Source organism: Canis aureus, chromosome 21 (assembly GCF_053574225.1).
Source record: "Canis aureus isolate CA01 chromosome 21, VMU_Caureus_v.1.0, whole genome shotgun sequence".
NCBI lineage: Eukaryota > Metazoa > Chordata > Mammalia > Carnivora > Canidae > Canis > Canis aureus.
The window spans coordinates 467,417-480,348 of record NC_135631.1 but is presented as its reverse complement, the minus strand read 5'-3'; the positions used below and the strand labels follow the sequence as shown (position 1 = coordinate 480,348).

General features: G+C 50.4%; 1 protein-coding gene across 6 annotated transcripts; it reads right to left on the bottom strand.

Annotated features, from left to right (window-relative positions):
• Positions 1-195: 195 nt before the first annotated feature.
• Positions 196-12,634, bottom strand: TMEM109 (transmembrane protein 109). Of its 6 annotated transcripts, none has more exons than XM_077861826.1 (4): positions 12,553-12,634; positions 3,208-3,452; positions 2,241-2,343; positions 196-1,784 (listed from the first exon to the last, which is right to left on the bottom strand). In XM_077861826.1, exons 2-4 carry the CDS (start codon positions 3,442-3,444, stop codon positions 1,393-1,395), a joined length of 732 nt encoding a protein of 243 aa, XP_077717952.1. In that variant the 5' UTR covers positions 3,445-3,452; positions 12,553-12,634; the 3' UTR covers positions 196-1,392. The 6 variants fall into 6 exon arrangements, with proteins under 6 accessions (XP_077717952.1, XP_077717951.1, XP_077717946.1 ...); XM_077861825.1 differs by having other exon boundaries at positions 12,470-12,575; XM_077861820.1 differs by lacking the exon at positions 12,553-12,634 and adding an exon at positions 12,326-12,439.
• Between the last annotated feature and the right edge of the window lie 298 nt (positions 12,635-12,932).

The following is a 12,932-nucleotide window of genomic DNA, read 5'->3' as shown; positions in this document are numbered from 1 at the left end:
CCCTCCCTCACATACACACTGTTCCAACAGTATAGGTCGGTTTCTGGAAGTTCTGTAAAGAGGGCATGCCTTCCTCACTTCTTGCACTCCAGGAGGGAAGGGCACCTGGTACCAGCCTTCTTTTTTGCTCCCCCCACCCCCTCCCTCTCCACAGAAATGGATTAAGCTGTAGGGAGAAATGAGAGCAACCGAGACTCTGAGTAAATACATTTTATGTGGAACAAGATAATAAAATAGCGTGCATTTTATTTAAAACCAACCAAGCGCTGATAAAAATATGTATCACTGCAGCTGTGATTCCACATCAAATCTTAACAGTAAGAGCTGGGATTTGAATTCATTCTTCACATCAAGTGCTGGCCCTGGCAGGGGATACCCACCTCCACCAGAGCCTCAGAGGAAGAATGAGACCCCTGGTGGTGAGAGGGCTCCGGTGGCAGGCACCCTGGCCCTCTCGGAGCTTGTGACGGGAAGGGGCCACGGTGTGCAGCTCTGGTTTGTCGGCCTGCATTCCCCTGGGCCACTGGAGTAGACCCTGATCAGCAACTCCCTGGTGGCAATGAGTGGAGGAAGGGGGTGGAGAACCATCTGGAGCTGTGCAGACAAGATGCTTCTCCTTCAGCGTCTCTGAAATCCCCACGGGGGACCTGATGGCCACTGCAGGGTCCCACTTGCAGGCACAAGCCTATGAAGCAGTCACCTTTTGCTTTGGCTGAAGGGGAATCAAGATGAGAGGGAAAAACTCTCTTCTTGACACAAAGCAGCCACAGTGCAATTTCCTACATACAGTATAGCAGCGGGCAAGTAGAGGGCCCTGCTGGCTCGGATTAAGGCACTTGTAACAGACTCATTGTGCATCCCCATTCCCAGTCCCGGGTGGGAACCTGCCCCTGGGCCTCAGGTCCCTGGTGCCCTGCCTCTTCCCCATGGTGGTGAGGCAACAAAGAGGACAGGAACATGCCTTGAGGGACTGTGGTTTGGGTGGAACGCAGGGCTAGAAGGAGACAACCAGGAAAGAAGCAGAGACTTGACAAAGGAGGAGCCACAGAAGGACAGGAGAGCAAGAGCGTCAGGAGGAAGGCGAGGCAGCAGCAGAAGGGAGACACTGGCAGTGATGCCCATTGAGGGCAGATGCACAAGCCACAGGGGAGGCCCTTCCAACCTGGCCTGAGGCAGGCTGGGAGCAGAGAGGGGATGAGGACAACCAATTCCAGGCAGAGAACCTCAGAAGACAGGGCCCCTGGGGACCAGCATGGTCTTCCTCTTTCACTGCTAGGGACGAAGGTTCTGACAGTTCAAGAAAGGAGTGGGGTGGGGGGCTGGAAGGACGGCTGTGCGATCCAAAAGCAGTGCAGTTCTTTGGTATGAAGATGGCCTTGCCCGGGGTCCTTCTCACTCCTCTTCCACACTCCGGGGCCCCTTGGCCGCCCGCCTCTGCCGCCAGCGTAGCTCTTCCACCTGGCGCTCCAGCCCTCGGACCTTTGCTTCCAATTGGGCCCCTGAGGCCCGGGTGCCACTGAGCCGGCTCAGCAAGGCATAGAGGGTCAGCAGGGCCAGGAGGAGCAAGGCCCGGGTGGAGGGGTCAGGGACTGACCTCACCAGGGCCACAAAGCCCACCAGGAAGAGGACAAGCTTCAGACCCCACAGGATCCGCCCCAGCACGGCCAAGACCAAGCCAAGGAGCAAGGACAGAAGCCAGTAGACAACTAGGGCCCCTGCCCCCCACAGCAGGAACGTCTGGACCTGGCTGGGGCTGAGCTTCAGGCCCTGGGTGAGGTGATCTCCTGCAAGAGGGAGAGTCACAGAATCAGCCAACCTGGAGTGGTCAGGGCACGGGGGTGAGACCCAAAAAGGGAAGGCTTGAAGCCCCTTGCAAAGGAAAAATCCTTTCCCACAGGGTCACAAGGATGGGAGCCTGAATCTCAGCTCCTATTCCTGCTGGCTGGGGGTTGATTACTTCTTTTGGTTGAACCCGATCCATCTGCAAAACCAGAGTGATTCTCTGGGCTGCAGGTAACAATTAAATGACATACTAGGGCTTAGCACAATGCTTTTCCTGACATGAAGCAAACACCAGGAAGGTGGTGGCAGTCATTAGCCAGCTCTTATACTTAACGCTGGGGAAACCTGGCAGGTGTCAAGCAGCTGGGGGGAAAGTCTGGGCCCTGAAAAGATAAAGCCCCACCAAAGGAAGTGACAGGCTAAGCTCCAGGAGACCTGACTAGTTCTCCGCCGCTCACCATCTAGTCCCAAGGCGTTGAGCAGCTGTGCAGCGATCCCAGACAGCGCGAAGAAGGCCACTGAGATGGCTGAGGAGATGGCCCACATCACCTGAGACAAGGTCTGTGAAAAGAGCAGGGCAGGAGATGAGTCCACAATCAGTCTCCTTTAAGCCTCTGAGCCTGACTGGGCAAGGCCTGGAAGGAATGTGTCCCATCTCTCAGCCAGACATCTGCCCACCAAGCCTGGACAGCAGGCCATCTGTCCTTCCTGACCTGGAACTCGGGACATCTGGGCCCTAAATCAAGTGATTTGCTAGAACACTGTGGTGATGGGAGTAGGTGAATGTGTGTGAGGAATTCATCAAATCTCCATAGTAGTCACCCTGTGACACTGAGGTTCTCCCAAGAATCATGAGGTTGCATGAAGCAACATCTGTGAAGGGCTAGGATGTTTCAATGAAAAAGGAGTCAATCAGCTCTACTAGATGATGGATTTTATAAATAACCATCTCAACTGTTTAGAATAACCTATGGAAAATACGTGATGCCACATCTGGCATGCCATTAGGTAGAAGGGACAGCCCTGCCTTAAGCCCCTGAGTCAGACCTACCTCTATCTCTACCAGTGAAGGAATGGATTTGGGTCTTGATATTTTGCCAGTTTAAGACTTTAGGTCAGATTTAGACAAAAATCAGACTTTGTCATCCAGTGACGTGGGTTTATAAAGACTGGCTCATTTCTTAGTCTTTTTGGCAAGAAGGGGCAGGAATAAGGGAAAGAGCTAAAGGCCCTAGGGCAGGACTCAATCAATGGGACTGCAAAGAGCGGGTACTGTCTGGCTTCATTTCGTGGAATGTGGGGCTCTCCGCACCAGAGATTATGACACACAGAGGATGTAGAGCCAAGATGGGGTGGCCATGAACAACCTCTCCTCCTTTAACTCTCTTCACTGTGTGTGGTCACAGCAGGGACCACTTTCCTTACCTCGGAAACCAGGTGCATGGTCTCTGGCCCCAGCCAGGCATCCAGTGTTCCCCGCGCAGAACGACCCATCTGGCTCAAGAGATCAACTGGAGCCTCCTTCTTCTGCTGGCCTGGTGGCACAAAGTCTGAATGGGACTGGGATGATGCTGAGTGGAGGAGGACGAGGGCCACTAGGACCATCAGGATGACTTTGAACACATGCTTGCCCCACGGTGAGCTGCTGCCTGGGCCTGCCATGGCTGGGTCTGCCAGGAGAGAAGCACAGGGTGAGCAGGGAGTTAGAACTGGAACGGACACCTACTGTCCCAGCTTTGACCTGTCCCAACACCCTCCTCCACCCCCTACCCTGTTAGCTGAGAAAGGCAGAACTGGGCCTTTCAGCTGAAGCTGGGCATAACCATCTGATTCATAGGTTCCTCTTTCACATTTTTTACCACTTGCATATTAATTAACCAGCAAGCATTCTTCGATGCCTTGGGGTGGATGAGATCTAGGATTATTCCAGTTCTAAAAATCTGAAGGCTCACTTCCGGATCTTAGGTGTTATGGGCGTAAACATATGTGTAAGACTGTAAGGCTTTGTCCCCATGGAGGTATAATCTACTTAAGATAAAGCTGATATAAAAAAACAACTTAAAAAATAGCCCACAGATACAATTACTGCTGTGTAATGATGTACAGAGAAAAGTGCTCAGGCACGTGCTCAAGCAAGGAAGAATGACATATATGCCATCTGTTCTCCAGGACCATCTATACGAGGTGGGAATTACCTCCATCCTGGAAATAAATGAGAAGATATTGAGACTTAGGAGTTAGGCATTTGCCCAAGGTCACTGAGCTAAGTAGAAAGGTCCGGATTTCAACCTGAGCTTCTGCTTCTGAATTGCATGCTCACTGGGAGTGAAGGTAACAGTGGATCTCTACCATGGCTACTCACTGGCATCACCTGGGAGCTTCACATTTACCGCCTCTATCCCTGAGCCCAGGGGTTTTGATGTTGCCATCTGGGTGTGACTTCCGCTTAGACCTGCAAAAGCTCCCCCAAGTGATCCCACTGTGCCAAGCTGAGATCTACGGACACAGAATGATCTCAACTGCCCAGCCTCCAACGTAGGCAAAAGGTTAAAGCAAAACCTTCAGGGAAAGACATTATTATTAATAACAAGCTAACCGGACACCAACTATCTCATATGATAGCTGGCAACAGGTAAGCATTGTTACTTTCCTCCATTTTACTGATGAAGAAATTGAGGTCAGAGAAGCAGGAAGTGGAGAAACTGGCATCTGAACCCAGGTACAACTCCTTGTACACACCAGCCAGGTGTGTCATCTCCAAAGTCAGTCTCAAAAGTGACTTAGAGAATCACACAGTAGATTATTCATAAGCTAAAATAAACTCGGCATCTACCGATCATCCCTGTGAATTGCTGGTGACAATTCACTTAACCACCTTGTGCTTTGTGCTCTGAGCTTGTCTGTAACATGATGATACAGGCAAGTTAAGACCCAACAAGTACCAATTCATTGAAGCAGGTGTGGATCAGCCAAAAAAAACATTTGCAAATTCACCTTCTCTTTGCCACTGTGCTCGAGAAATATCAAACAGCACCAACAAATCCCCTGTTCTCTTCCAGGCTCGGGAATGAGCCTGTAGCTTCAGGGAGTTTCCATGATTCAGACCTGATGATCAGAGGCTAAGCCATGCCCCTGATGCGGGAACAGCCAGGTGTTTGAAGTTTTTGCAATTACCAGATAGCTCAGGGAGTTGGCCAGAAATGGGAGCCATCAGGATGGAGTAGAAGGAAGATGTTTCCATTCTTACTTAGTGAGAAGGATAACAGTCCAAGTAAGAGTTATAAAAATAACATATCTGGGCACTTTCTGGCCCAGAAACAGCTGCCGTAAGTTCCTCTTGAGGTCTGTGGAATCAAGCAGGGTTGCAAAACACACTTTTGTGGGGAGCGACCTCAGGCCGGGAAGCCTTTTATTCTTCTACTCAGTTTGGCATAAATCAACAATCAGGTGGTTCCTGTCTGCCAGTGGTCAGACATGAGGGAAGTACAGGTCAATTCCTGAACTATCTGACTATCTGGGTCATAACCACCCTGCGAACTTTAGAGAGCAGAGTTGCTATCTTGGGTTGGATCCTATATCCAAGGACCTCCACCAGGAGGGATCAGATGTTGTCTCCCTTCTAGAAGGTCAGGGTGATGTGAGCTGCCCACCCCCCACCCCCACGGCAGCCTCCTGCATTCTGTGCTAGCCTTAACCTTCAAGCAGCCATCTGCCCCAGTCCACAGGAGCTACGGGACCTTGGAAAAACATCCCCCTTCCCTCCCTGTGAGGCCATCATTGCCTTGCCAGCTGACCTTTGGAAGTGCACCAGAAACCAAATCTAGCAGGATTCTAGAGTATGCCTTTTGCAGATAAGAGTGCAGATCACTGGCTGGTGATCTCTTCAAATTGTTTTATTTAACAGGATTTCTTCTCCTTTCTTCTAGGTGGCAAGAATCAGACTCATTGTCATTATACCTCCTCCTCACTGCAGCCCAATCGAATACTTTTAATAAAAAGAAGCCATGACAGTCAAGAGCCAAAGCAGTCTCGAGCTCTGAGAGGAAGTAAGTCTCAAACATCTTTGTCTCCTGCAATGCCTGGCCTCAAATGGTAGGCTTTCAACAAATTGTGTGTATGCGTGGTGTGTGTGTATTTCTATTTATATACACAAGTGGCCATCTGCCTCAGTTGATTGTGCATGTATAGTGTTAAGCATAGCTTATTTGTGTGTGGGCGCGCGCGCGGTGCTTTTTAATTTACAAAGTGTGGGCAGCCAGGATGGCTTAGCGGTTTAGCACCTCCTTTGGCCCAGGACATGATCCTGGGGACCCGGGATCGAGTCCCACATTGGCCTCCCTGCATGGAGCCTGCTTCTCCCTCTGCCTGTGTCTCTGCCTCTCTTTCTCTCTGTGTCTCTCATGAATAAATAAATAAAATCTTTAAAAAAAATTTACAAAGTGCTTGCCTTTTCACTCTCTCATTTAAGTCTTACAACAATCTGACAAGGTTCTGCTATTCTACATTTTACTCAGAAAACTATGGCTTAGAGAGGTCAAGTGACTTGTTCAAGCTCACACAATAGAACCAGGACTTGCTTCCAGAACTCAGGATCTAAACCTTGCCTCTTTGCTTGTTCCACACCCCTATGCCCTTTCAGAAAGACCAGGTCCCTGCCCTCAAGGTACTTAAAGTTCCACCAAATAGCAACAAGCTCAAAGTGAGAGGACAACCTGATTTCCACCAGGAGATGATCCACCTGCTGGACTTACAGGTCACGGTTTTGTACCAAGAGGTATGACAACACCAAAAGATTGGGGCAAGACCTGCAGGATGGCTCAGACAGGGCCAGGAGAACCCAGATCAGCTGGCAAACGGCTTCACTTAACTATGGTAGTGAGGAGGCACTATATGTTTAGGTGTGGTTTGCCAAGAGGGCAGGGTGGAGCAGTCCACACCCCCCCAGCCAAGGCTCCTTCCTCTGATTAGCTTCCTTTCACACTATGAATCACTACGTGGCAGGAGGGGCAGCTGATTTAGTGCCCTCTGCTGGCCCTGATTTTCCCCATCATTGCTCAGAGCTGCCCGGGTTGGAGCCGTGGTTTTCAGTTCTGGTCCCAAATCAGAAAGGTCTGTGGAGCCTGTTCAAGCAAGAATGTCTGCCCCACTAGGGGCCACCTTAGACTCTCCCGAAGAAACGATTTCGTTTTTTAGAGCCCCTTGAGAATTTCTGATGCATAACCACACAGCTGCCACAAACCATCAGCAGCACAGGAAGAAGTCTATTCTAGGCAAAGCCTCCAAAGTGTGGCAGTGCACAAAGGAACCCAGATTTCCATCCCAGGCTCCATTAGGCCACAAACTAGAAGCCACTGGCGTATACCTGTTACCTAACCTGAATGTCAACCTCTTCCACGTAAAATGGGGTTAAGCCGAGTTAAGAACTACTACATGTTTCTGCAAGAGTTTTGTAGACCTTAAGGGTCAACCCAAGTGTTGCGGTACACAGACCGCCAACACACCACTCATTGCACTGTAGCATAATTTAGCAGTTTTTAGGCTCAGCCTCCCACATCAGACTTTGAGCGCCTCCGGTTAGACTTAACTTTTTTTTGGAATCCCCAGTGCCTAGCACAGAACGACTAAGAGATGCTTGTTAAATATTAGAAGCCCGTCAAGAAGCTGTCAGAGTAGCAAGGGAGACGTAGGGAGAGGCGGCTCATTTTAAAGTTGGTCCAAGGGCAGCCCCGGTGGCTCGGCGGGTTTAGCGCCGCCTTCAGCCCAGGGCCTGATCCTGGAGACCCGGGATCGAGTCCCACGTCGGGCTCTCTGGATGGAGCCTGCTTCTCCCTCTGCCTGTGTCTTGGCCTCTCTTTCTGTGTGTGTCTCTCATGAATAAATAAATAAAATATTTAAGAAATAAATAAATGAAAGAAAGAAAGAAAGAAAGAAAGAAAGAAAGAAAGAAAGGAAGAAAGAAAGAAAGAAAGAAAGTTGGTCCAAATAGGCAGCAGCCACTGGAGAAGCACAGCTGCGGTGACAGGAAGCTCCCTGACGGGGCGAAGCTACCACTCAGGAAAATGAAGTCAGCGTCCCGGCAGGTGGGGGCAGCCCCCGCTAAACCCCTGACAGCTGCTGCCCAGCAACTGCTTGGGGGCAGGGCCACGGGCAAAGGGGCAGCTTCCTCCCAGGGCCCAGCCTCCCGCAGACAGGGTGTCAGTGGCATGTGCTATTTCGAACAGCAAGTCCCCTGCCAAGCTCTGCTGGGTGGCGTCGCTGGCGAGGGGCGCGGCGCGGCCCGGGGGCTCGGGGTACCTCTGGAGGCTCAGAGCGAGGCCTCGGGGAGCTGGGCCGAGGGGCAGAAGCTCGGGGCTCAGCGCCAGCTCCGTACCCCAGCCTGGCAGCTGCCCGGCCTCGGCCGCCGGACCTCTGAGCAGCGCTCGGAGCCCTTTTCATCCCGGAAACGCGTGCCTCCCGTCACCTAGCAACGACGCTCCCTGTTGCATAGCAACCAGGATCGGGGCCCCAGTCGGCCCCCCCCACCCCCCACCCCGCGCGCCGTCGGACCCCTCCCCAGGCGAGCTCGCCAGGCCTCGCGGCCCCGTCCTGCTCCCACTTGCGGCGGCGGCCGCCTCCCCGCCCCGCGTTCCGCCCCTGAACCCGTCTCCATCCGCGCTCACCGGGCTCCGACCGCCACTGCCCTTCACGTGCGACTCCGTTAAAACGCCCCAACAAACCCGCGCCTCAACCCCGGGCGTTGGTTCAGCGTCTGCGCACGCGCAAGGCGGGATGAGCCGGGAGACCGCCCAAACTCTGTGCCGTGGGCGCATGCGCGCGACCCTTTGCTCACCTTTGCGACCCCCCCCCCCCCCACTACCCGAGCATTCCCACCGAAAAAGAGTTGGAATCGGAAGTTCGAGCTGGGAACGGAAGTCTCTGGCAGGAAAAGGAGGAGACGTGACTATATGTGGGCTGCGGAGTAGATAAACTGGATCTTTGAAATTCGGAGTCGAAGCCCACCCGTTTCTTCGATCCCTCGGCATTCTGGGCAATGTAGTTTCCAGCCAGGCAGCGCCTCCTGGGGCATTGTGGGAAATGTAGTTCTAACCAAGAGGTACCTAGGCGTTTGAGGCACTTTGGCCCTAAAAAGGCACAAAGGAAAAAGGTGTAAGAGGCACCAGTACTGAGAAGTTGCATCCACCTCGAACCCTGCAAATGGCTCCCGAATGTTTACTAAATTTTAGAGAGGGAAAGGAACTAACTCCCAGACCCCATTTCTAAAAAGAAAAAGAAAAGAAAAGAAAAGAAAAAAAAAGGCAAGATCGTTGGGTTTGGAATTCCAGAAACCGGGGGTTTGGAATGAGGTGATCTCTTGCCTGCTTTGTGATTCTAGGCACGTTGCTTCATCCCTCTTGATCTCAGCTTTTCAGTTTTACTATACAGTCCTAAAATACCACTTGACTTCACAGTAGGGTGTGAAGATTCAATCAAGTAAGGAGAGTGAACATTAAAAAAAAAAAAAAAAAAAATCCAAGTTGCTGTCCGAATACCTCTCTCACGTGGGCGCCACAGGAAATCTTCTCTTAGATGTTAAAACAGTTACTGAAACTCAGCGGTCTAAGTCAGAATTCTTTTTTCCCCATCCTCCCTGGATCAGCCTTCTAATTGTGCCTTTTTCCCAGACTACACAACTCTGCACCAAGCAGCCCCTCGCCTCCTCCAGTTGTTTCTTTCCTTTAAATGTTCTTCAGGTGCGTCCATCTTCCTGCCTAAGCCAAGGGTCTCTTTCTCCCAGCATCTGGGGTCTCACCTTCTACCTTTCCTAATAGTTGCAGCTTTCCTAACAGTTGCAAATTTACGTGTGTTTGTGAGATGTTTCTGATTTGTAGGACTACCACTCTCAGGTCACAGACTCTTGTGCAAGAAATGCAACTCCCTCCACCCCACTTCCTTATCTCCCCAATCTCCCCACTATGGCAAGTCATTTTCTTTTTTAACTCTCTTCCATCTGAGTAGTAGAGATAATCTCAGACAGTTCGGGGTTCTTCCCACCTTGGTTTTCAGAGTGTACACAGTGTTTGGAAAATTAACATGAGGCCAAAGGGTCACTAATCTTCATTGTCAGTTGAGCTGCATTGTCTTGCCTAGTCTTCTGCTATTTGTCCACACAGGTTTCCACTAAATCTACCTGGGAAATGGAGCTTCTCCTGGGCTACTGGCCAACATGTCCCCTTAATTCCCGAGTAGCAGCAGCCTTGGCTGAAGGAGCAAGGCATAGAGTTCCTTTCTCAGGATCTAGCCTACAAATATGCATATATCCCATATTTACTATGTCTTCCTTTCCTGCCTAAGGGATCTTTATCTCCCCTGTGGGAGTTTGAGATTCAGGGGAGTGAAGAGGACACTGAGATCAAGTTCTTATCCGTAATATTTACCCAAAAATTGGTTTCCCTGGATCCTTTCTATCCCTGAGGGGCTGGCTTTTGAAATTCACAAGCCTTGAATGGACTTCCTGATTTTTCCATTCTTCAGTCACATCATAAGCTCCCTAGAATAGGGACATCTCTGCTTTTGCTCACAGTGGAATCTCTAATGCCTAGTACATTGCCTGACCGGCACACAGGAGTACTCAGTAAGGATTTGTCCAACTAATGGATTCCTGGCTCTCTTCCTCCAGGCTATCCTCCTCCAACCCATCCAGTAAGTGACTTCCAGAGGAATCTTTTGGAAGGGTAGCTATGATCCCATAGCTCAACTGCTTTTCTACTGCCAGCCCAATTGGGTCTAGTCACCTCTGGTTCAAGGCCCTGATTAAATGGATCCATCTTATTTCCCATCACATCTCAATATTCAAGATGCTTGGCCTGTTGTGCAGCCTTTCATTCAACCAACAATAGCTATGAAGTACCTGCTGTATGTCAGGTGCTGGTTAGACTCTGAGGAATAACAGACCAGAACAATGATGGTTCTGCTATCACAGAGTTTACAGGCTAGAAAACGCAGATATCAAACAGATACTTGTAAACAATGAAATACTTAAATGATTATAGCTACCAGAATGACCTGGAAGAGAATTACAGGGTGCTGTAGGGACTAAACTTCACTCAGGGGTCAAGAAAAAGGCTCCAGAGGAAGTGCCATTTAAGAGGAGATCGGAGTTTACTTTGGAAGGAACAGAGGGGAGGAGAGAGTAGGAAGGTGTGCCAGGGCAAGTAGCAGAACCAGCCAGAAGGGCTGAGTTTGAGGACTTAAATAGCTAGTGTGGCTGGAGGGAAGATAAAGCCAAGTGATGGAGGTCAGTATGAGCTATATGGTGCAGGACTTGGGAGCAAGTTTTCTCTGCCAGAAACACTCTCCCTCATTCAGGTCTCAGAAAAAATTTCACCTCCTCAGTGAGGCCCTCCCTGAATACCCAGCTTAAAGCAGCCCATCTCTCCCATCCATATCACCTCCTATCCATCTTTCTCTTATTTGTTTTATTCTTAGCACCTACCACTCTCTGGAACTTTCTTATGTGTTGATTGTCTCTGCCACCTGCAGAGAGTGGCCTTAATAAAAGAATGTAAGCTCCAAGAGAACAGAAACCTCGTTCACCATTTGTACCTTCAATTATCAGACCAGAGTCTGGCACTTAGGAGGCACCCAATCAATATCTGTTGAATGAATGAAAAGCCTGGAGAGTAGCAGAAACAGATTTTTCCTGGAAAGTGGATCACTAGCTGTTCTGAAAAAGGTGGATTATAAAGCTAGGCTGGAAGCAGGACCAATTAGGATGCTATTTTACTGCTGCCCAGGAGAGAGAATCATAGCTTGAACAATCTTGCTTGGATTCAGGGATAATGATAACAAACACCAAAATGTATATCGTACTCTCTGCCGGGCAAAGTCCAAAGCACCTTTTATTTATTTTACATTATTTTATCTGTTTTTAGGTAGGCTTCAGGCTTCATGCCCAGCGGCGGGAGCTCAACGCAGGGCTTGAACTCACAACCTCAAGATCAAGACCTGAACTGAGATCGAGTCCGATGCTGAAATGACTGAGCCACCTTGGTGCCCTCCCCAAAGCACGTTTTAAATGTTTGACGCCTCGCAACAACCTCTGAGCTGGTTCAACCTTTCTTATCATTCCCCCTTATTCTGCAGATGAGGAAATTAAGGCAGAGAAGTTCGCACAGTTTACTAGCTGGGTAGTACAGCACATGCAATCTGACTTCAGAGGCCATGCTCTTGGCTACTGTGTCATGTTGCCCTTCATAGCTGCAACTTTTATTCTCGTTGAGCCTTTGCTCACGCTTTCTCCTCTTGGTATGCTCCCTGTTCCCCGCTTCTATCTGAATATTACCCATCTGTCAAAATCAAGCTTATTCACCCCTCTTCAGCCAAGAAGATTTCACTGATCACACCTGTCTGTCCTGCTTTGTCTGGATCCTTCATAGCCCACACCATGTGTTCTGCACGTGATTCCTGAGCGCATCTTCTAGATAGCCACTTAGAATCCCACGGATCTGAGCTGGAAGGGGCCTGGCAGTCACGTAGGAAAGGGGTAGAGAAGGTGATGACTTGCCCATAATCACGGCGCAAACTGGCAGTGGAGGCAGGACCAGAACCGTTTCTTCCTCAATGCTAGTTCCTCTACCCATCTGCATCTGCGCTTTTTTCACCGGTCACCTAGCAGTGTCTCTCAAAGGGCAGTGGGAGATGCACCTGCCTCAGGATCCCGTGGGGCCCACGCTGGAAACGCAGACTCCCAGGAAGACGCACTTTAACAAGTTCGTTAGGAGGTTCTCATACCCTGCAAGGTCTGCAGGAGGGTCCCACGAGCAGCGAGCAGCGCAGCACGGGTCTCAAGAAAACGTCGCTCCGTACGTTGGCTTTATTTATTTATTTTTTTTTTTAAGATTTTTTATTTATTTATTCATGATAGTCACACAGAGAGAGACAGAGAGGCACAGACACAGGCAGAGGGAGAAGCAGGCTCCATGCAGGGAGCCTGACGTGGGATTCGATCCCGAGTCTCCAGGATCGCGCCCCAGGCCAAAGGCAGGCGCCAAACCGCTGCGCCACCCAGGGATCCCCGTACGTTGGCTTTAAATTGCGCTGCATCATGGGAAATGTAGTTTGGAAACGCCTCGGCGCCCGCCCCCGGGAGCGCTTTACGGACGGCGCCGAGT

What these genes read in the sequence shown, in the direction of transcription:
- TMEM109 (XM_077861820.1), bottom strand. Translation starts at nt 12,407, where the DNA reads ATGCAGATGGGTAGAGGAACTAGCATTGAGGAAGAAACGGTTCTGGTC. An exon ending in AGTTTGCGCCGTGATTATGG is followed by an intron (nt 3,453 to 12,325) that starts GCAAGTCATCAC and finishes CTCTCCTGGCAG; the next exon opens with ACCCAGCCATGGCAGGCCCA. An exon ending in CCATGCACCTGGTTTCCGAG is followed by an intron (nt 2,344 to 3,207) that starts GTAAGGAAAGTG and finishes CTCTTTTCACAG; the next exon opens with ACCTTGTCTCAGGTGATGTG.